The sequence below is a fragment of the Lemur catta genome, chromosome 6 (genome assembly GCF_020740605.2).
Source record: "Lemur catta isolate mLemCat1 chromosome 6, mLemCat1.pri, whole genome shotgun sequence".
Taxonomy (NCBI): Eukaryota; Metazoa; Chordata; class Mammalia; order Primates; family Lemuridae; genus Lemur; species Lemur catta.
The window spans coordinates 92,638,585-92,660,568 of NC_059133.1; the positions used below are offsets into that span (position 1 = coordinate 92,638,585).

The following is a 21,984-nucleotide window of genomic DNA, read 5'->3' on the forward strand; positions in this document are numbered from 1 at the left end:
TGCTATCCAGGTCTCTCATAAAACTTTTCAGAGAGCTTAAAACTGTCTGTGTGTTTTTCTCACCACTAGAAGAAAAGCCCAACAAAGATAAGAACATTGTTTTATTGCGATTTACATCCTCAGCACCTACCAAAGTTCCTAGAACACATAAAATTCCAAGAAGCTGTTTTTATTTTGAGTAAGACAATGTGAAAGTGGACTCTCAATGTTGTTTTCAAATCATTTTCTACTACCTAAATATCATCCCTGTGCAGAAAGTTTAGGTGTGCCTCCTCTAAAGCCACCCTTCTTTCCCCTATTTTCACCATTTCCTGTTCAGAGGCTTGATTTTTATCTATTTTGGGGCTTCTAGCCTCCACCCTTCTTCCTCTTGCTGCACCTTGACGGGAAGACCATGCTGACCATTTCAGGCTTTCTTTTTTTTTTTTTTTTTTTTTTTTAATTTATTTCAGCTCTTCATGGGGGTACAAAAGCTCAGGTTATATACATTGTCCGTGTCCCGCCCATCCCCCCGAGTCAGAGCCTCAGGCATTTCAGGCTTTCAAAGGTGAATGGGCAGCCCAAGGGCAGAGGGCAAGTTTGATCTTCAAGGAAGATGCTTTGACCTTTTGGGGATCTCTGCATGGCTACATACCACATCCGATGGAGACATTCCCAGCATCTCAGGCAACACAGTGCTCCTGTCCTAAAGGTATCTAAGGAGCCTGAAGTGAAAACTGCAGAAGCCAAGATGTGGAAAAGTGAGGCTCCCCTAGGTGTGCAGGTGTGGAAAGAACAGCTTCCCAAAAGCCTGTCCCTCTGAGATCCTCCTGTGACACAGGTTGATGTCTCTCTTGCAGATAGACTAAGTTTGGAAACTGGAGGTCACCAGTGAGACAGAATCATAGAGGTGAAGCACCAAGGAGGGTGGGACATGATATATACTTAACACCGGGCCTGAAGGAAGAAGAAATGTTGTGCAGACACCTGGGATGTAGAGTTGTTATTGAGAAAAATAAAACAAAGACACAAGAGGATAGGTCTGGATGCCAATTCTATTCCCTAACTCTGTAACCTTGAACAAGTTCACTTACCCTCCCTGGGTTCTGTCTTCTCTGGTGTAAAATAAGAACATAGTGCTCAAGGATCTCCAATATTATTTGCACCTTCTAAAGTCTGTTGGTCTTTAATCTTAGCCCTGAAGGAGTCCGTTATCAGAAAGTTTAGGATATTAGAGAAGTAAGGCACCAGGAGAGAAAGAGTGGATTTAGGCCATATAGCTGAAGGGTTGTAGTACCCTTTTTGCTTAGAAAGAAATCAGACCCCTCAGGCCTTCCCTAGAAACTGCCCGTCACTCAGCCACCCCAATAGTAGCTGACAAAGAGGACTTTCATGATCCTGTGCCAAATACACACCCAGGAACCTCAAGTCAATTTCAGTCCTAATTCCCTAATTCCTTTATATCACTAGAGAAGAATCACACCTTGCTTAGTCTGCACCTGGGTGCCTTCCTCTTTTTTTGACTGAAGTAATGGTGTGTCTGTATCTCTTGTAATTTATAACACAAAAATATGAGCCTGGTTCTCTAGAGTGCAAGACACGGATCCTGAATTTTAGGGTTTTTGTTACTTTTAGTTTTTGTTATGTTGGTGTTTTGGGAATTCTGTGATATTAGGTTAAATGTATTAATTCCAAATGCAGTGGTCTTTGGTAAAATTGTTTTTCCTCCATCATTTCCTCGGGCTAGAAATGTGTCCCAACATTTCCCAAGTCAGGTCAGGAAGACTGATTTCCATTAAAAGAACAAGCAGGTGGACAGTAGCCACCAGAGTAAAACCAGGCTTCACCCTGAAATTTTCAGCCACTCCCCTCAGATGATTCTGTCATGAGTTGAATGAACAACTCCACCTCAGTGGGCCCTTCTTTGGCCTCATGTGTACAGAAACCTCACTTACCTTCAAATAAAAATATAGATGGCACCAAACAAGCCGGTATTGTCTCTTGTGAGCCCAAATTCTATTTTACCTCAGATGACATCTGTGGAGTTATTGAGAGCATTACTTACCCCAGCCATCTGGGAATGGAGAATAGGAAGGGGAATACTATATACTATTCACATATTACCAAAAAAGTGTAGTTTTGTAATTAAAACTAATGAAGTTTTTAAACCATAATATAAAAAACACCTATTTAATTGAAGACCTGTATAGACCGTAGCAATATCCATCTTTGGAAATTAGGTGCTTTTGATTTGGGAGAACAATGGACACCTGAACCTGAATCACACCCAAACTGTGTCATCATTTGCAACAAAGTTCTTCAATCCCTGAGAATGACAGATGGCGATAACCTCTGCATAGTGTTGATAGTTGGCTGAGAGTTCTGAATCACGTATTTTTCAAACACTATTTCAAGGCTTTGGGGTGTCTGTTGTTTCATAATACAGTGCCTAGAACATAGAAATGCTCAAAAAATGCTTTTTTTACATGAGTGATGGATTGCTGAGCTGGCAGCGATGGTGCTGCTGGGTCACTTCAGGACCTCTGTCCAGCGCAGTGCCCGACACTGGGCTGCTGCCCTAGGAACATGCATTGTGTGAATTTTACTCGTGTCACTGCCCTCTCAGGCTACAAAAGGATTAGGGTCCCATGGATCTGTGAAGAGCAGAATGGTAAAGTTGGGAACTGCACTGGATGATCTATTTCTTTCTCAGAAATGCTTCCAATTTTCATCAAAGGAAATTATGCAAAAGTTCTCTGTAAGGATTCTATATTACACTGGAAATCAGTGTCTAAGAAAGACACCAATACCATTGTCACAATCCAACTAGAGGGGCCTATAATAAGATATCCCCGCGAATTCTCTTGGTAATGCTATTGCATCTGAATAGAGCTGCTCCACCAGTCCTCTTGGAAGCTAGAAAGGTACCATTTACTACTGAAAAAAAAATGAAAAAGAAAAGAAAATAGCGAAGCCAAAGACAAGGTGAAGTATCCATCTAATTAACCCGGTAGCTCTGACTCAGTCATGCACATCTGGCGGCCCTCAGTGAAGGTGCTGTTTCTAACCTCTACTGTGGAGGTAGAATTGAGTGGAAACCAGTGCATATGGGGAATGAGACATGGCTGTATCCACAGGCAGAGCCCGTAGCCACTGGGTTTTCTGTTCTGGCTGGGGGAGGGAGGATGATCATCACTGTGCCTGACCCTGGCCACCAATATCAATGGCTAATTTTTATACCACTTCAAGTCTCACACTCTTTAAAGGCTTTAAGGTTTAGTCATTTCAGTTTAGAACTTTTGTGTATCAGGATACTCTGCATTCTGGCTTTCCAGGTAAGGTACATTATCATCATTTCATCCTAACCATTATATATATTGAAAATGACTTTGTAGAAACACTTCAGGAATCCAGACTTCACTTAAATACATCAGTGTCATCAAGAAATAGGAGCATGTCTAATTAGAATGTCTGAAGTAACCATTTTTTTAAAAAAAGGGAAATCCTCATCTTCCTATACACAAATTACACAGTCACAATATACTCATATTATACATTTACTCATTGTTTTTGAAGTAACCATTTTAAGAAAGTAAATTAATGCTTTTCATGTTCAGCACATTTTGATGGCTACTTTGAAAACAAAACAAAATTGAATCCTTACCATGTTTTTCTCTTGAGAAAAGGAATCCCTGCTGAATTTCCTTATTCCATTGATTTACTGTTACATAACAAATTTAAATCTATAGTTCAGAGACTCCCCAAAGCTCCAAACCCATATTTCAAATCACTTCCTGATCATCTTCACTATATATCCCATAGTATCTTCAAATTCTACTCAGCAGTAACAAAACAATCCCTCAAAGCAGCAACCACAACAAAGTAAGCATCAAGTTCAAATATCTTAATCCCTACTAATCCAGTTCCTAGATTTTCATTCTGTAAATTCTGTCTCCTGTGATGGGAAATATGATTAAAGAACTTTGATTGTTTTAGTCATAATAAACCCATTTCTATCTCAGTCTCACACTATTTAGTGGGCCTTTTTCTCATTTCTAAATGGAAAGTAAATATAAATCAGGAGGTTTGGGTAAATACTGAAAGTTTTTTTAATTCATTAACAAATGTTAACTTAGTTGGCATTATTATCCAGGAAGTAAAAGCTTCTGGGAATAAAATAGTGAAAAAGATAAGCCTAGTCTTTGCCTTCATTGAGTTCACCTTCAGTGGAAAGCTATAGATCTTATAAACGGATATAGATAGATAGATAGATAGATAGATAGATAGATAGATAGATAGATAGATAGATAGATATAGATGATAGATAGATATCCTTTTAATACATAGAATAATGTATCTTTATGAAAGGATATGTATACACACATACGTACATATATATGTGTGTATGTATGTGAGTGTGTGTGTGTGTGTGTTGCGATTCAGCCATTCTGAATTGACCCTTCAAATTCTCCCTGAATTTGTCTTCAGAAACTTGCTCATGTAAGTTCCATTCTGACACCAACAGTCAAACCCTCTCCCCATGACTCACCCCTGGGGGGGAAAAAAAAAGCTTTCACATCATTACCTGTAATATGTCATTTCATAATGACAAGCCAGGATCATGGACAGTGTGCTCATTTTTTCTCTTAGGATTTGTGCGCCTGGTTGGAGGAGATGGACCCTGCTCAGGGCAAGTGGAAGTGAATCCTAAAGGAGATTGGATTCCAGTTTCTGATGGGAACTTCACAATTCCCACTGCCCAGGTCATCTGTGCAGAGCTGGAGTGCGGCAAGGCTGTGTCTGTCCTGGGGCACATGCCCTTCAGAGGGGCCAGTGGACAGGTCTGGGCTGAAGAGTTCCGGTGCAAGGGGCAGGAGTCTAGCCTCTGGCTCTGCCCGAGAGCACCCTGTCCTGGAGGGACTTGCCACCACAGTGGGGCTGTTCAAATCATCTGTTCAGGTGAGGCTCAGGGCAGGACTTTAACCTCCTTGCATTCTCTGTTGGGGTAAGAAGAACATGAGATTTTGCTGAATTCCTGTCTTCTCCTACCAGATTACACAGAAGTGCGGCTCATGAAAAACGGCATCTCTCAGTGTGAGGGACAAGTGGAGATGAATATTTCTGGAGACTGGAGACCGCTCTGTGCCTCCCACTGGAGTATGGCCAATGCCAATGTCGTTTGCCGTCAACTGGGCTGTGGAGTCGCCATCTCTACCCCAAAAGGAGCATACTCTGCGGAAGGAGGCAATGGGATCTGGAAAGACCGATTTCACTGCTCAGGGGCTGAGCCCTTCCTGTGGCATTGCCCTGTGACTGCCCTGGGTGTTCCCGACTGTAACCGTGGAAACACGGCCTCTGTGGTCTGCTCAGGTAAGAGAGAGGTCACTCGTACTCAGGATGCTTCTTAAGCAAAATGTCCCTAAGAGCAGACAATGTGAAAAACTGGCTTCAAAAGTGAAACATTAGTGAGACATTCTGTGGTGAGAAATGCTTCTCATTTTTCATTCATCTTTCAGTTTAGGCCAAGAAGTGCTAAGAGGAATAATATTTTTTAAATGAACATTATTATTCAAGTGTAATACATGGAGAACAACATATAAATAATAAGTACATACCCCAGTCAAATACCCCAGCCTAGATCTACAAAGAGAGCATTAGCCAGCCCCAGAAGTCACTTACATACCCCACCACTCACTATACCCTCATTCCTCTCCAAAGAAAATCACTTTCCTAACTTCTACTACCAATGAATATTTTTGTCATGATGGATATGAAATCATGCAGGATGTTCTCTTTTGTGTCTAACTTCTTTGACTCAACATTACATTTGGGATTCATCCACATTGTTGTTTATAGTAGCACTTCATTCATTTTTATTGCTATAGAGTAGTCCATTGAATCGACCTCATGACCATGAATTGAACCATTCAACTGGTGGGGGAGATTTGAGTTGTTGCAGTTCTTGACCATTACAAATAATAATGCTTCAAATTACTGTGACAATGATCTTTGGTGCAAATATGGGTGTATTTACTTTGTGTGTTTGACTCTTGGCCTTCTATTTTCACTCTCTTAATGGCATGGTGTTCTTTGATGAGTCAAGTTCTTAATTTTAATGAAACACAAGTTATCAACTTTTTCCTGTGCACTTAGTGCATAAGACATAAGAAATAAGGGTAAGATGTAACAAGTAGGATATAAGAAATCCCTTTTAAGAGAACTTTGCCTACCTCAATATTGTAAAAATATTCTCCAGGAGTATATTATAGAAGTTTAATTATTTTTATTTTTATTTTGCATATAATTGTACAGATTAATATCTGTATATGATATAAGATGAGATCAAGTTTCATATTTTCATATGGCTATCCAATTGACTCAGAATTCTTTCCTGAAAAGACCCTTTTCCCCACTCTTTCCGCCACCTTTGTCATAAACACAGTGCAAGTATGTCAGAGTCTTTTTCTAAACTCTATTCTGTTCCATTCTATCATTTGTCTATCCTTGTACCAATACTATACTTTCTTAGTTATTGTGACTTCATGGTAAATCTGTATAACTGTAAGGAGTTACTTTAAAGTAACTCCTCTAACTTTCTTGCTTTTATTGCCATGTATGTGGGTCATGCTTGGTCTTATGTGTTTCCATATAAATTTTAGAATTAGCTTGTCATTTTCTACCAAAAAAAAAGCATAATGGTATTTGATTGAGATTAGATTCGATCTACATATAAATTTGGAAATGATTGATTTTGACAATATTAAGTCTTTCAATTCATTTACGTGGCATGTACCTCCATTCATTAATTCTTTACTTTCTCTCAGAGGTTTTACACATCTTTTCTTATGTTTTTCTCCTAGATATTTTATGATTTGATGTTATTAGCATTTCTTTCAGTGAAAATCTCCTGAGAATGAGTTCTCTCTGACTTGTCACCTTTATTTTTTGTTTTTTTTTTGTGTGTTTTTTTTCTTTTTACATAATTTGAGAATTACAGAAAAGTTGTAAGAGTAGTATAAGAATTTCCAGATAACCTTTACCCAAATTCCCTGATTTAGTATTATGCTATTTTCTCCCTTTCTTTCTCTTTCTCTTTCTCCCCCCTCCCCTCTCTGCCCCATTTCTCCATGAATATATAAAATCTTTCTGAATTAGTAGTTAAAAGTAGGTTGCAGACATGATGTCTCTTTACCCCTAAAATACTTCAAAGAATTTCCTTACATAACTACAGTACAGTTACCAAATCCCAGAAATTAACCTTGTTATAATACTATTACCTAGTCCATAAGCCTTATTCGGATTTTACCAACAGTTCCAAGTAAAAGTACAAAAAAAAAGTAAAAGTAACGTGCAATCAGTTGTCATGTCCATTTAGTCTCCTTTAATAGGAACACTTTCAGAATCTTTCTTTGAATTTTATGACTGTGACATTTTTTAAGAATACAGGCCAATTATTATGTAGAATGTCCCTTAATTTCAGCTATGGCAATAACAGAAGACTTAAATACTGTGTGAGCACAGTAAATTAATATTAGAGTCTGTCCTACATAAATACAAATTGGCTCTGACTTTTTTTCAAAGTAGAAATTGAAAAGAAAGCATTAGCAAAATTAATCACAAAACACCAGTCTTCCTTAACTTGTTGTACAGCTTGAGTTGTTAATATCACACTGGATACAGCTGACACTACTTACTTTGAAACTCTGTAATCCACAGTTGGTTTCCAGGACCCCATTAGCTTTTCTCACAGGTCACATAGGGCTATTAAATAAGAAAATGATGAGTACAATTACACCTGCATCTAACGGATCCTTAAATAAGGCCTAAATTCTTAGTGCCCCCCAGGTATTCTATGCTATTTTAAATTAGTCACGTGAGTGGGTTTAGATAATTCCAAGGTTCCCACCTCACAGGCCTGATTAAAACAGGATGAAGAGTAGCTTTGTACATCCCTTTTCCAGTGGCTTGGGCAAGGGAAGATTTCTCCACTCAGACATCACATTTATTTCTATAATACATTACGGTAGGGGTGAGGCGAAAACATCATTTCTTTTGTTCATAAATTCCTACTTTCAGCCATACGTTCACCTGCAAGTCCTCTATAATTGCATCACCACATCCTCCTAGCTTAATTATATTGCCCTTTTGTTTCATAGCCAAGTCTAGGTATGACAGTACATTGAGCACCAGCAACCTCATTACTGTTTTCTCCCCACCCCCATGCCATGTTACCCAGACCAACTCAAATGGCCTCCTGTCCCCTGCTGGGGCTGGGCCAAGAGACGCTGGCCCACCTGTCACTCAGACTCATCCTCCTCTCCTTTACCTCGCACCATTTAAATCTGATTGGCTCTGACAGATCTATAGATTCCTCCTTTGAGTAGTCAGTGAATATTTTAAATTCATCAAGGTTAGGATGAATTGAGTGAACTTAACATGATCCTTTTACAGTTTAAGTTGTTGGGACACCCAGACCACTTAATCCCTTATGGTGATTCACTACAATTTAGCAGCTACTCCTTCATTGCCTCCTATTTCATAACATCTTTAATCAATAATCTGCACGCTTCCACCCAGTTTAATTGTCCTATTGTGTTTTTATGATATTTTTTCTTATTATTGCCTTTCTTCTGAAAAATTCTAATCACTTTCCCATCATTCAGTACCATTCATGGCAGTTGGCAGAAGATCTACAACCACCATGCTGACCTCACCTGGTCTCCCCAGTAGCAGTCACACAGGAGCCCAAGCAACAAAAGCCCCTTTGACCACAGCATCTATCATCAGCTGGGCAAAGGGATAGAATTAAGAAATTTTCAGTATCATCAGATGACCAATCCAAAGATGTTTCCATTCTCAACATTTCAGCACCCTCAGAGAAGTATTCCATTTAAAGGTGGAGTTGGACGATTCTCTTATACAGGCTATGGTTACGCACCCCTGCCTTTATCCAACTCATGAGATTTAAAGTTTTTCTCTCCTTCCACATTTCTGCAAAAGCTGCAGCAAACTGATGGTCCTGAGTAAGGCTGCACATGCCCTTCCATTCAGCAGAACCTGGTACAAGGGAAATAGCTCTTTGATCTTCCATGCACAAAATATATTAATAGGGGTTTTGGAAAGAATGTTGATCCTGGCCCACAAAGTGGCTGAACTTTTGGCTTAATATCCCCTATGTTTCAGGAGTTCTTGATCCCTTTTCCCTGTAACCTATAAGATGTTTTTAGTGATCAACAGTTGGACAGGCACCAGATTCTGATCTCAGAAGATATCTGCCCAACTCCTTTTTGGTGCTGTGGTCTTCCCTTCACAGAATAAACCACCAGCCATAACTCTGAGGCTCTGGCAGCCTCAGATGGCTACTCAAGTATAATATTTTTCTTTTTACTAAAACAGACAAAAACAGACAAAATGCCATGTTGATTCATTTGGATTAGGTAAGTATCCAAATATTTTATAGAATTTCACAAGCCAATTCTAAAATCTACGTGAAATGGAAAGAAGCTACAATGGGTAAAACAATGTTGAAAAAGAAGAACCAATTTGGGAGTTATATGATTTCAAGTCTTACTATAAAGCTACAGTAATCAAAACAGTATGGGCTTGGAGTAAGGATGGATATATAGATCAATGAAACAGATTAGAGAATACAAAAATAAACCTAAATTATGTATACTAAATTGATTTTCTACAAAGATGCTGTTATAGGCTTAATTAGGTCCCCCTAGAATTCGTTTGCTGAAGTCCTGACCCCCACACCCTTAGACTGTGGCTGTATTTGGAAGAGGTAATTAAGGTAAAAGGAAGCCATGTGGGCAGACCCTAATCCAATATGCCAGCTGTCCTCATAAGAGGAGGTTAGAACACATATGCAGGGAAGACCACGTAGAGACACAGGCCATCTACAATCCAAGGAGAGAAGCCTGGAACAGATGCTTACCTCACAGCCCTCAGAAGAAACCAACCCTGCCAACACCTTAATCTTGGACTTTCAGCCTGCAGAACTGCGAGAAAATAAATTTCTGTTTAAGCCACTCAACCTGTGGTATTAATACATTGTTATTTATGGCAATCCTAACAAGCTAATTGGGATGCCAAAATTTTTCAGTGGGGTAAGTATAGTCTTTTCAAAAAATGATGTTGGAATGAATAGATATCTGTATGGGTAAAAAATGAGATACAACCGTTAGCTTACACAATAACAAAAAAATGAACTCCAAAATGAATTATCAACCAAAATATAAAAATTTTAATCATTAAACATTTAGAAGAAAGAAAAAAATTTTCATGATCTTGGAGTAAGCAAACATTTCATAAGGCACAGAAAGCATTAACTACATGTTTAAAGTGAGAATTGGACTTCATCAAAATTTAAAACTTTTGCTTCTTGAAAGGCAATATTAAGAAAATGAAAAGGTATTCCACTGATAGAGAAAAGTTATTTGCAATATGTAAATCTGATGAAAGACTTATATTCAGGATATGTAAAGAACTCTTACAACTCAAAAATAAGACAAATGCCCAGTTTACAAATGGGCAGAATATTTAAAGAAATGCTTCACAACATCATGATTTACAAATGGCCAATAAGCAAGTTAAAAGATACTTAACATCAATAGTCATAAAGAAAATTCAAATTAAAGTATAAGGAGATGCCAGCCGCTATACAAATAAGAATGGCTAAAATTTAAAGCAGTGATATTTCCAACTTTTACAAAGGAGGAAGGATACGGAGCAAGAAAAGCTCTCATACATTGCTGGTGGTAATGTAAAAGGAGACAAACTCTGGAAAAGCAAGAATTTTTTTTAATTAAACATACACTTACCATTTTACCCAACAATTCCACTACTAGATATTTACCTGAGTGAAATTAAAAAACAAATTTGTCCACAAAAATATTTAGGCATTAATGTTCATAGTGTCCTTATTCACAGTAGCAAAAAAATTGCAAACAACCCAAATTTCTATTAACAGAAGAATAGATAAACAAATTTTTGTATATTCAAACAATGAAAGATTTTTCAACCATAAAAAGAACAAACTACTAATACACACATTGATGCAGATAAATCTCAAAATCATGCTGAGAAAAAGAAGCCAACATATTTGTATAACAAAAGGAATATATTTGTATAACACCATTAAATTCTAGAAGCTATAAAACTAAACTATTGAGACAGACCAATCAATGTTTGCCTAGGGCAAGGGTTGGGGGGCGGGGATGTATTTGCTGCAAAGTCATATAGGAACATTGTGGGTTCATGCAAACGTGTTGCATCTTGACTATGGTGGTGGATTATATAGGTACATACATTTATCAAAACTTATCAAGATGTACTGTTAAAAGGTGTATTTCATAGCATAAAAATTATTCAATACAGTTGATTTGACTAGTTTTGTTTGTTTCTGGCTTAATTCTATTGTGGTAAAAGAATATGATTTTTTGTGGATTCAATCGTTTGAAAAAATTTGGACCTCATTTCTGATGTAATGTACAGTCACAGGAAATGGTCTACATGCTCTTGAGAATGTGTATTCTGCAGTTTTGATTTCCATATTTGTTAATTCATACCATTTTGATATTCTAAATACTGACTGTTTTGTCAGCTTGCTCTATCAGTTACTGACATAGTTCTTTTTTGTTTCTGAATAACAAGTTATTTCAAAATCTAGCCACCTAAAGCCACCATTTTATCTTTCCACCAGCTGCCAATCACATTTTCCTCATGTCCTTTAGGCCTCACAAACAGTTCCACCAACGCCCTTCAGGCTTCTACTAAAAATGACCTTGAGGCCCTTCCAACTTCTTCCTGTTGCCTGGTCCCAAAAGTGATAGCATATGTTTTGGTATATTATGAATAAAGATGCTATGAAAAATCATACTCAGGTCTTTGTGAAGACAAACATTTTTAATTCTCTTTAGTAGAAGTTGAGTTGAAGACAAACATTTCTCTTTCCCTTTCTAGTTAGCAGTAGCATTGCTGGATATTATGGTAAGCATAAGAATCCTGCTTACTATTGCTGCATAACAAATTTTCCCAAAAAAACTTAGCAGCAGAAAACAAAAAATACATTTCATTTTGCTCGTGATTTCCTGGCTCAGGAACTTGGGAAGGGCTCAGCTTGGTGGCTCTCCGTTGGTGTCTCTCATGAGGTTGCGTTTAGATGCCATGCAGGCCCGAGGTCATTCGAAGGTTTCACTGAGCTGGGAATCCAGGACAGCTCATTCACACGGCTGGCAGCTGAAAGTTTGGCTGGGGCAGCTGACCAGAGCCCCTGCATGTGGCCTCTCCAGCACCACGTCTCAACAGAGTAGACCTCTCCTAAAGCAAACGTGCTGAGCAAATCAGGGGAGGCTGTATGATTTTTCTGACCTATTCTCCTAAGTCAAACAGTGGTATCCTCCATGCATTCTACACCTCACAAGCAAATAACCAAGTTCAGCCCAGATTCAAGGGAAGGAGACATAGACCCCATATCTCAATGGAAGCAGTGTCAAAGATTTTGTGGATGTGTTGAAAACCATCACAGGTGTATTAAGTATCCCACTTTGGTTGTAGATTTCCTAATTTCTACTTTTAGTACTGTCAATTAGGGCTTTATATTATCTAGGACTTTGTATAAATTAATATAAGGACTTTTCACGGTGTGTTTTGTGTCTTTTTATATTTTCTCTTCTTTTGTCTTTCTGTGGTTTATTCTGTGTATTTTCCTCTGATTTTCCATTTTATTATTTCTACCTTGCATTGATGTAATCTACTGTTTGATCCCTTGAGTTCTTAAATTTAGCTATTGGCTTTTACAGCACTCAAATTTTTATTTGATTTTTTTATAACTTCTCTGCCAAGATATGCATCATGCCATTTAATTCTTTGATCATTTTAATTATGTTTATTAAAATTCCCTATCAGGTAAATCTATTAGCTGGATCCTTTATAAAAATCTTTTTATGTCTCCTTTTTCCTATTGGTTTTCCATCAAATCTCTTTTATGGGGGTATTTTTTATTGATATTGTAAATGAAAAATCATAGAAATCCTTCAAAAACAATTCTATTTTTAGGGGCAAATCAGCATATTTAAAGAGAATTGAAACGATTAGGAGCTAGGCAACCATCCTTGTAAGGAATAGTGTACTTTTAGGCTATTTCTTCCTTCTATGGTACAGATTTCTGGTTATTTAACAGGACTGCACCCCCTTGGCAAACCCTGAATTACACTTATATTTCCGAAGTCCTGTGAGTCTCGCAAAACCTCTACTGAACTCTTCAGGGTCTCAACTATTACTTTTGAACGGGCCAATGCCCCAAGGAGAAGGAGACACACCACAGTCTCTTACTTCTGTCTGAGAGCTTGGCTCCAAAACTCTCACTACCTTGGGAGATCTAAAATGCTTCCAAACAATGTTGACATACTTTCACTTTTCTGAAGTCATTTCTACTGTATGTTTGGTTTAAAATACAAAGTTTACATTTTCAAAAGCAGAAATCTCCATACAGAATATTAACTCTGAAGATATGAACATATAAAAGCCTTCATCTCAGATCCCATCACTAGATTATTTCCAGTTGAGTTCCCTTTCCTGCTCTCTAACCCTCTCTGTAGGACACCAGACCCAGCTGCTGCCCCAGTGCAGTGACTCCCTGTCTGACCCAGCAGCCCCTGCAGCCTCAGAGGACAGTGCTGCCAACTGCTCAGGTGAGAGGTCCCACAGGCCCAGAAACCCTTCTTACTTCCTGTACAAACGCCCCACTGACATGGCTCTGTCTCTCCTCAGAGAGCCGACAGCTCCGCCTGGTGGACGGGGACAGCCGCTGTGCCGGGAGAGTGGAGATCTACCATGAGGGCTCCTGGGGCACCATCTGTGATGACAGCTGGGACCTGAGTGACGCCCACGTGGTGTGCAGACAGCTGGGCTGTGGACAGGCCCTGAAAGCCCTGGGCTCTGCTCACTTCGGGGAGGGGTCAGGGCCCATCTGGCTGGATGACCTGAACTGCACAGGAAAAGAGTCCCACGTGTGGAAGTGCCCTTCCCGGGGCTGGGGGCAGCACGACTGCAGGCACAAGGAGGACGCGGGGGTCACCTGCTCAGGTCTGGGGGGCACATTGTCCACAGGCTGGGGGAGGTGGGGGCGCTCTCCAGGGTGGCATCTGAGCCCTGGGGGAAGACCCGGAGCTGCTGAAAGGGCCAGAGGGAAGGAGGCTGCTTCCATAGCGCCTGTCTTTCCAGCAGATGTGCAGATTAGGGGCTTTCATTTCCTCCCAGCAGCTGAGGTTCTGGTCCTTCCTTCTCAGCGATACTTCCTGACACGGTCATTTGCTACGGAGTTTCCGTTTGAAAGCAGAGGTCACTCTTCAGTTACCTGTGGCAGCAAAATCTTGAGGCCCGCTGTATTCCTTTCCTATGGCTGCTGTATCATAACAAATTGCCACAAAATTAGTGGCTTAAAACAACAGGACTTCATTATATGACAGTTCTAGAGGCCATAGTCTGACACGGGTCTCGCGGGGCCACAATCAAGGTGTGAGCAGGGCTGCATTCCTCTGAGGCTCTGGGGAAGAATTCCTGGTGTTGCCTTTTCCAGCTTGCATAAGTCGCCTGCATTCCGTGACTCATAGCCCTCTTCCTTGTCCAGCCGACAGCACTGCACCTCTCTGACCATTCTTACGTAGTGTCATCGCCCTCTGACCAAGGCCAGAAAAGGTTATCTGCTTTTAAGGATAGCAGGTCCAAGGATGGGATTAGCTTGGGCGGGTTAATCCAGGATAGCCCTGAATGATGTCACCATCCCGGGGTCTTTGTCTTAGTAATGGCTGCAGCGTCCCCTTGCCATGTAAGGTAACACATGCACGGGTTGAAGGGTTAGGAGTGAACATATCTGTGGCTCCATTATTGTGCTCCCCACCCCTTACCCAAACTCCATTTCATGGAGTCTGCCAGAAGTGTAGTCAGTAGACAGGATCCAGCTTTCCTCCCCGCAGAGTGCCCAGGTCTGTTTATATTTCACTACATCATTGTAGAAATAGAAAGACAGGCACAAATTGGCAAAATCAGACAAGGGAGAAAAATTTTCATGTTCCACATAGCAGCACTTCCTCAGCAGAGTCAGCGATGAGTGTTCACCACCTTTGAGACAGGAAGGAAGAAAAACAAAACCCCCAGCACCAAGAGTGCAATGCTTACCGTGCCCTCTTTCCTCCTTCTGATTGCAGAGTTCCTGGCCCTCAGGATGGTGAGCGGGGACCAGATGTGTGCTGGGTGGCTGGAAGTTTTCTACAACGGGACCTGGGGCAGTGTCTGCCACAGCCCCATGGAAGCCACGACCTTGTCCGTCATCTGCAGACAGCTTGGCTGTGGGGACAGCGGGACTCTCGACTCTTCTGTCGCTGTCAGAGAAGGTTCTAGATCCCGGTGGGTGGATGGAATCCGGTGTCGGAAAACTGCTACCTCCCTCTGGCAGTGTCCTTCTGATCCCTGGAAAGACAGATCTTGCTTTTCAACGGAGGAAGCTTACATCACATGTGCAGGTGACATTTTGTCTATTTCTGTGTGTCTGTCCTATCCCTGTAGTTGTTGTTAGTGAAATTTTATATTTTCAAATCTAAGTAATGAGTATATGACAAATCTACAAATTAATTTTGGGTGGAGATTTTTTAATCCATGGGTTTCAATCTAGTTGCAAAGGCAAAAATAAGAAACCCTGTGCCCCAATGGAGCTGGAGCCCATTCTTCTAAGTAAAGTATCACAAAAATGGAAAAACAAGCACTACGTCTACTCACCGTTAAGTTGGTACTAAGTGATCAACACTAATGTGCACATATGGGAAGTAACATTCATAGGCGTTGGGCAGGTGGGAGGGAGGTGGAGGGTACGGGTAAAGCCACACCTAACCAATGTGGTGCATGCCATCTGGGGGATGCGCATGCTTGTTGGGTGGTGCAAAGGCAATTTATGTAACCAAAGCATTTGTACCACCATAATACTCTGAAATAAAAAAAATTAAAATTAAAAAAGGAAACCTATGCCAACAGCAGTTTATGTGAAAAATACCAAGGAGGTTGAGTTGAACGTGTGGGAGCATGAACTAGTACTCTAATAAACTTTCTAAGGAATTGCTCATGCCATCTTAGGCCGTGTTCATTATTCTGTATTTCCTGAGTGAGGAGAGCAAGAGATAGGAACTCAGTTATATAAATCACTTACTAGGTGCTATCGTTATATTGAGTTTTGGGTTTTTTTCACATATGATGAGACTTAATCCACGCAGCAAACTGTTAGTAGGTACTATTGTGATCTCTTTAAGCAGACAGGGAAACTGAGGCTAAGAGCAGCCGTGTCATATGCCCTGCACCCTAAAGTAAGGGGCAGCCTAGGAGCTGCAGTCCTGACTGCTCTGTTCTCTGAGCCCGTGGTCTTTCATTCTGTGCTGCGTCTGCTCCAGTCCCACAACGTCTGAGTGTGTTGGCAGAAAGTATTGAGTGCGTGTAGGTAGAAATTTATATTGCTAGTCATGTCCCTCAGGCAGCTTACACTCGAGCTGAAAACACTCATTAGGCAGAAATTTCAAGAGTCATGAAGAAGTAGAAGACGCTGGCAGTGAGCACTTGGAGCAAAAGAATCAATGGCATTTTGGTTGAGACCTGAGGACAAGTAGGAATTTGCTAAGGGGAAGTAATTGGAGGGATGATTTTGGGGGTGTAAATACTGAGGTTGGTGAGGGGATCATGGTGTCTTTGAGGTATTGAGAAAGTTTCGTCATGGCCAGAGCAGACAAAGGGCAGGGGAGGGAATAGCTGATTACCTGGAAAGGTGACCAGAGCCAGAGGCCTCTCTCAGGCAGGGCCCCCGTGACAGTGCCCTGGAAAGGACGTTTGTTCATGTTCTTGTCGGCCACGTCATGGGAACAGCTGAGAGATCAGGGGCCTGGTGTGCTTATATCTTTGTTCTTGAGTTGATCTCAGAATCCCAGTCTTCCTGGTGGATCCTTCATCCTCAGAGCCTTATCCTTTAATGCTGTGTGCGACTGTTCCCCATGATCTCACTCACACAGAACGTTCCATGGTGCCTGCTGGAATGTGGAGTCCATCATCGTCAAATTTATTTATACTTGCCACGTTCCCTTAGCTTTCATGTTCTGATCAAAACCTGCTTTCTCTGAAAACACCGATTTCCCTATCAACTGGAGGCTGTGTTTCTCTATCAACACAGTTTCTCTGAGGTGAAACTTGGAATAAATATACCCCTGCTGTCAGGTGTCATTTTCAACAATTCCTCTTCTGTCTTTCATCTCAACATCTAGCACTCGAAATTCCCAGATGAGGTGATACCACGCACTGCTTCTGTTTGTTGCTGTAGTTATTCACCCTGATCACTCCCTCTCAGCCAGGAAGACTGTAACACCAGGTTCACCAGCCAACTTCTTCCTTGTCTTGTCCCAGGCACTGTCAACACCCTGAAACCAGCTGAGACAGCATCCTGGCCTCTCAATTCAGTGAGCAACTCATTTCTAAGTCCCTTCCTTCCATCCCCTCTGCCTGTGCAGACACTGCTGACCATCAACAGCCGTGCACCTTGCAGTCTTTCCATTTTGCTGGTCCTTTCTCTGATTATTACCTCTTCTCCTCATGGCACGTATCCTTAATGCTTCTCTTCCAGTACTTTCCATCCTCATGGAGATGCCCAATATTGTACTTCATCACTTTTTCATAGTTTTCCACAATACTCATGTTTACACATTACTTCCTGGCCAGATTATATAATGTGATTCAACATTGTAATCTTTCTCCTCTAAGTACACTCAACTGCATTGCCCCTTTGACACTCTCACCTGACAAGCACTGGGAAGGATAAAGTCAACTACCTAACCACTCCCTGCCTGTGCTGCACTAGTGAAAATGGCTGGAGGATAGTACACAATTACATTGCTGGACTCTTTCTGAATTCCAGGACTCAAATCTCTAATGGGCTCTACACTGCCCAAATTCTAGTGTGCCTATCTGGCATGTGCGCTTGCCCTCTCTCTAAGATCATATTTTCCATATTCTCTGCTCTCCCCACATGGCTCTTACCCGCACCATCCTCTCTTAAATGCTCAAGTCTCACACTTCACTGGGAAAATTGTCAGCTGAGAGCTTCCTCATCTGTCTTTCACCTTTGCACGTTTTTTGGCCACACCCTCTACCTGGCCTCTGGATCGGTGGCCTCAGTGCTTGTGTGAAGCCAGCTCTTCTCCCTGGGCTACACATTCTGATCCTACTCACCTTGTCAAAGACTTCACTGTTTCAAAGGTGCAGTCTTCCTCTGCAACATCAGTTTCTCCCTGTCTATCCTGGTTCATTCCCCTCAACATGCACATGGGCTCGAGTGTCTCCCATCTAGGAAACACATGAACAAACCAGTCTGCTTCCTCCACCCCACGTCCCCATTAGCTACTGTGCCATCTCTCCTCTCTTCCCTCCACAACCCAAATCTCCAACAGTATGGTCAGATACTCACTGTCTCCAACTCTATATCCCGTATCTTTTGTTGCTCTGGATTCATCCCAGTTATGCTTTAGATGCTACCACTGCGCAGAATGGGTAATGTCATGAACTACAACAACCAGTTCTCTTTTCATTGCTCTTGACCTCTCAGCACCATTCAACAAGTTCACTTGTCTTTCTTTCTCAATTCTCTTTCGTTCCTGACAGTCACCCTATCTCACTGCTTGTTCTTATTCTGATTCTCTGCCTTGCAACTTCTCAGCTCAACCTCTAGATTTTAGACTCTCCATGGGCTGAGCATCAGAGTCTCTACTCTTCCTTAGCTGTATGTCTTAGATGGTCCCATTGAGTTCCACAGCCTTAAATGTCATCATTTGGCTGACATCTCTCAAATATATACCTCCACAGTCGATTTCTGCCCTTAACTTCACACTCATATGTTTTATGGATATATAATAGAGATCCTTACTTGAATGTCCAATGGGCATGTTAGATTTAGCTTTCTAAAGTGGAATGTTTGATTCCATACATTTAATTCCTGCACCTAACTTTTCCTCCCTGCCACATGCCCCATTTCAGTTCGTGTCACTTCCATGACCCAGTTCCGTAAGCTCAGGACATGGGAGTCAACCTTCACTTCTCCATTTCCCTTCCCTTCACTTTCAGCACAATAGCAGGTTCTGGTGCCTCTATCATCAGATACATCTTTAATCCTCCCACTCCTTCCATCTCACTGTTACCTTAGTCCAGGAAAGGTCACCTGTTGCCTGGTTATTCTAACAGTCTTTAGTGTGACATCTTGAGTGGTCTTTCTCTCCTATAATATATTCTCTATTCAGTGCTGGAAATATATTTATTTTACTTCCCGATTTGATTGATGTGTTCATGTATGGTTGGTTGAACTGCCTTTAGAAGTGACACTGGCACATGTCATTGTCTAGTGGCATGTGTCCTGAGGAAAAAAACAACTGGGAACCATGACACAGGGAGTCTGTAATTGGCGTATTTTAGCAAAATGTCAGGGGTGATGTAGCTTGTTCACCTCAGTCTTTGAAGGACTTTGCTACGGGAGAGGGAGGAGGTCCTCCATGAGCTGCTTCAGCGGCCGGGCTCTAACTGATGGATGGAGGTTACAAAGGGCAGGTTTGGTTCACTCTAAGTAAAAGTAACATAAGAGGATGTCACTCATATGGTGGTCCCCCAGGGAATGAACAGTGCTACCGGTCTGGTAAAAGAACCCTACAGGCATTGAGGGATGGACAGCCCACCTTCCCTCACCCCTCCCTGCCTTTCACTGTGTCCCATCCATGAATCTGCTACACATTTTATGACAAGTACCATGTATACTCCTGGATGCTGTGTATTATTTTGAGTTTATGTGTACTGCTTTTGGTTGTACATATTTTATATGTTTTTGGTCCTGTGTTTATCTCTGTGTCTTTCTGATGCATTTTTTTCTCTGTACATTTACTTGAGTCTCATGGAACATTTCTGTCTAATAGCCATCTGTCTATATATCTTTCTTTGAATTCTACTTGTTTTATTTTTTAAATATTCTGTTTTTAAAATCTTTCCTCTCACTATAGTATTCTCCTTTGCTAGCCCACATGTCATACTGAAAAATAGATTGAAGTAGTTTAGAATGGTTTATAATTTTCCATTAAAAGGTATATTAATTGAACATTGAATACAAATTACCTCTGATTTTGGACTGTTTTTAAATAGCCTCTATTTATTATCACAAACCATTAATATTAATTCATGTTTTCATAATTATCGTACCGATTAGAAGAATTTAATGGAACTTTTTCAGTGGAATTTACTCATCTATGCATTCACTCAATACCTATTTATCAAGCCCTAATCATAGCATTCATAGAAGACTCTCCGCAGAGACTTGTTGGTGATGCATACAATGTGGGTGGCTCTGTCCTGAGAGCAGGAACAGGGAATGAAATGGGTGAGGTCTTTCCTCTAGCAGAGCTTTCATTCATGTTTGCGCCCGTGTGTACGTACATGTCAGCGTTTGTATTTGTTGCAGGAATGTGGAGAGTGATAAACAAACAGATAAAATAATTGCACCTAGTGTTACGAATATGCTATAGTAAAATATCTCAGTGATTTAGTCTGTAAGGTTAATTATGAAGCCTGCTTTGTCACCTGTACATGGACTGCACCAAGGACAGTAGGCACCTTGTCTGGGGCAGGGCCGCCCAGCTGCTCCTGATCCGGCTCCCCCATTGTCTGCTTCTGCAGGAGCCGGACCTGAGAGCTGCCCAGCTGCCGCCCCCTGCACAGGTACATCAGCCCCCCACCTCCCCTCCAGGCTCGCAGGGGCTCTCTCCCTCCCACCAGGGGTGAGGAGGGTAACAGGATATTTTGCCGCCTTTTCAGACAAAGAGAAGCTCCGACTCAGGGGAGGAGACAGCGTGTGCTCAGGCCGAGTGGAGGTTTGGCACGAAGGCTCCTGGGGCACGGTGTGCGACGACTCCTGGAGCCTGGCAGAGGCCGAGGTGGTGTGTCGGCAGCTGGGCTGTGGCTCCGCCCTGGACGCCCTGGGCGAGGCTGCATTTGGCCCGGGAAATGGAAGGATCTGGATGGACGATGTGCGGTGCAAGGGCACGGAGTCCTCCCTGTGGGCCTGTGCTGCGCAGCCCTGGGGGCGGAGCAACTGCAAGCATGAGGAGGACGCGGGAGTCAGGTGCTCAGGTGAGCAGCGGGACCAGGCTGATGTAGGTGTGCGTGCACATCCAAAAGCTCTTCCTAGGATGAGCTGCTGCCCTGTGCTGTGGCTCTGGGGAGACTCAGGTCTGATCTCCTGGCACCTGGGAGAGAACCATGTGCCAGTGATGGTAGGGGTGACCCAATGACTTTCCCGGGCCAAGCCAGTACAGTGACCTCGTTCTCCTTCTCTTCTCTCCAGATGAAAGGACAGCTGTTCCCCCCAGCCCTGGAGGTAAGTGTTTCTTCTGCTCTGGGCCATGTGACAGAGGAGACACCCAGATTGTCAGGGACCTGCACTATGGAATCTGCCTTCTCTGTGCAAAATTACCGTAGCCCTGATGACTGAGTGCTGTGAGCAGCCATAAAGTTTCATTAAGTTGTAGCGGCCAGAAAGCTGCACGGGTTACTCAGCATTCACTTTAGAGAAATCCCTTAGAACCGGATTCAGAAGACAGTTGACAGACCCCAGGACAGGGCCTGGGCTGGTCACATCATAGGTGAAGGCAGATGCATCGAGTCTGAACTGACATCTTCATGGGCCAAAGGATGCAAGACATGGCTGGTGTATGGGGGATCTGTGGGTTTATGACTGTCTCTAAAGGCTCAGGACCCTTTTATCTTCTCAGGTGCCATTTCAGGCTCAGCTCCTGTCCCTGGCGTCTTCTCCCTGCCTGGGATCCTCTGCCTCATCCTGGGAGCCCTTCTCTTCCTGGTGCTCGTCATTCTGGGGACTCAGCTGCACAGACGGAGAGCAGAGCGCAGAGGTGCGTCCTGGGGGACAACTGTGTGGCCCGGGAA

The 21,984-nt window shown here is 42.0% G+C and overlaps 1 protein-coding gene across 1 annotated transcript in view; it reads left to right on the plus strand.

The window, feature by feature from the left end:
- LOC123640615 (antigen WC1.1-like) overlaps nucleotides 1–21,984 on the plus strand; it is a 38,043-nt gene that overhangs the window by 13,253 nt on the left and 2,806 nt on the right. Inside the window, exons 4-12 of the mRNA XM_045555206.1 lie at nucleotides 4,630–4,938; nucleotides 5,032–5,349; nucleotides 13,584–13,676; nucleotides 13,756–14,070; nucleotides 15,192–15,506; nucleotides 20,719–20,760; nucleotides 20,857–21,270; nucleotides 21,386–21,418; nucleotides 21,813–21,950. Coding sequence (XP_045411162.1) covers nucleotides 4,630–4,938; nucleotides 5,032–5,349; nucleotides 13,584–13,676; nucleotides 13,756–14,070; nucleotides 15,192–15,506; nucleotides 20,719–20,760; nucleotides 20,857–21,270; nucleotides 21,386–21,418; nucleotides 21,813–21,950 — 1,977 coding nt within the window. The remainder of the gene's footprint in view (nucleotides 1–4,629; nucleotides 4,939–5,031; nucleotides 5,350–13,583; nucleotides 13,677–13,755; nucleotides 14,071–15,191; nucleotides 15,507–20,718; nucleotides 20,761–20,856; nucleotides 21,271–21,385; nucleotides 21,419–21,812; nucleotides 21,951–21,984) is intronic.